The sequence below is a fragment of the Penaeus vannamei genome, chromosome 33 (assembly GCF_042767895.1).
Source record: "Penaeus vannamei isolate JL-2024 chromosome 33, ASM4276789v1, whole genome shotgun sequence".
NCBI lineage: Eukaryota > Metazoa > Arthropoda > Malacostraca > Decapoda > Penaeidae > Penaeus > Penaeus vannamei.
Genome location: NC_091581.1, coordinates 15,300,842 through 15,302,105, shown reverse-complemented (window position 1 = coordinate 15,302,105; position 1,264 = coordinate 15,300,842). Strand labels below are relative to the sequence as shown.

Sequence of the window (1,264 nt, the reverse complement as noted above, 5' to 3'; positions counted from 1 at the left end):
TGACGAATATTAGAATTTAAAAAAGAATTTACACACAATACGAGTGCGCCATTCCCATTATCCTCTTTTCCCGGTCCACACAAGGCGACCCCCGGTACGAGGTGGTACAGGACCAGCAGGGAGAGGGCCTGAGGAACGTCCTGGTGATCCATGATGCCGACACCAAGGACTTTGGCTCCTACAACTGCTCGGTAGTGAACGAATACGGCGTCGCCAGGAAACTCATCCGACTGAACGAGGAGAGTAAGTAGCAGGCGCTACTCACTCGTCTGTGTGGGCGCCATGCATGCGTGTTCTCTTCCTGCTGTAAGGTTGATGCACTGGAATTTCACACAGACTATGGTCGTATATTACACACACAAGCATACATGCAGCATATATATATATATATATATATATATATATATTTATATATATATATATATATATATATATATATATATATAAATATATATATATATATATATATATATATATATATATAAATATATATATATATATATATATATATATAAATATATATATATATATATATATATATAAATATATATATATATATATATATATTTATATATATATTCATACACACACACACACACACACACACACACACACACACACACACACACATATATATATATATATATATATATATATATATATATATTATATATCTAGTACCAGCGCCCAGACCCACATTGCTGGACATGGTACAGTGATGCGGGTAATGCAGCCAAGGAGATCGACCACATACTCGTTAGCACTCGTTGGAGGATCCTTCAGAATTGCAGGGTGTACAGGAGTGCTGAGTTCTGTGGTACTGACCATAGATTGGTTGTGGCTACCCTCCAGGTCCACTTTAAAACTCCCCAGCGGTCAAATGATCACCCTAGGGTGTTTCATTTGGACAGGCTGAGGGAGGGGGAGTGTGCCCGCGGGTTTGCTGAGGCAATCTCTGATCGTTTCGCAATGCTTGACAGTCTGACAGACCCTGTTCTTCTGTGGGATACCTTTAAGCATGAAACGCTTGATGCAGCTCAAGATATGATTGGTGTACGCCCAAGAGCAGTACAAAATTCCATCTCGCAGGAGACACTGGAAGCCACAGATGCATGTCGTGTGGCTCGTCTGACAGGGGATCGGGAATTGCACCGTTCTCATGTGCGCAGAACTCGGTCCCTGTTAAGAAGGGACAAGGAACAGTTTATTAGGAGTCTTGCAGAGGAGGTAGAAGGCCATTTCTTAGTAAATGACCTTCGGCCTG

General features: G+C 41.0%; 1 protein-coding gene across 1 annotated transcript in view; it reads left to right on the top strand.

Annotated features, from left to right (window-relative positions):
- The window catches only part of LOC138867959 (irregular chiasm C-roughest protein-like), a 69,321-nt gene extending 69,070 nt beyond the window's left edge, over nucleotides 1-251 (top strand). Inside the window, exon 5 of the mRNA XM_070145244.1 lies at nucleotides 45-251. Coding sequence (XP_070001345.1) covers nucleotides 45-251 — 207 coding nt within the window. The remainder of the gene's footprint in view (nucleotides 1-44) is intronic.
- The last annotated feature ends 1,013 nt before the right edge of the window (nucleotides 252-1,264 follow it).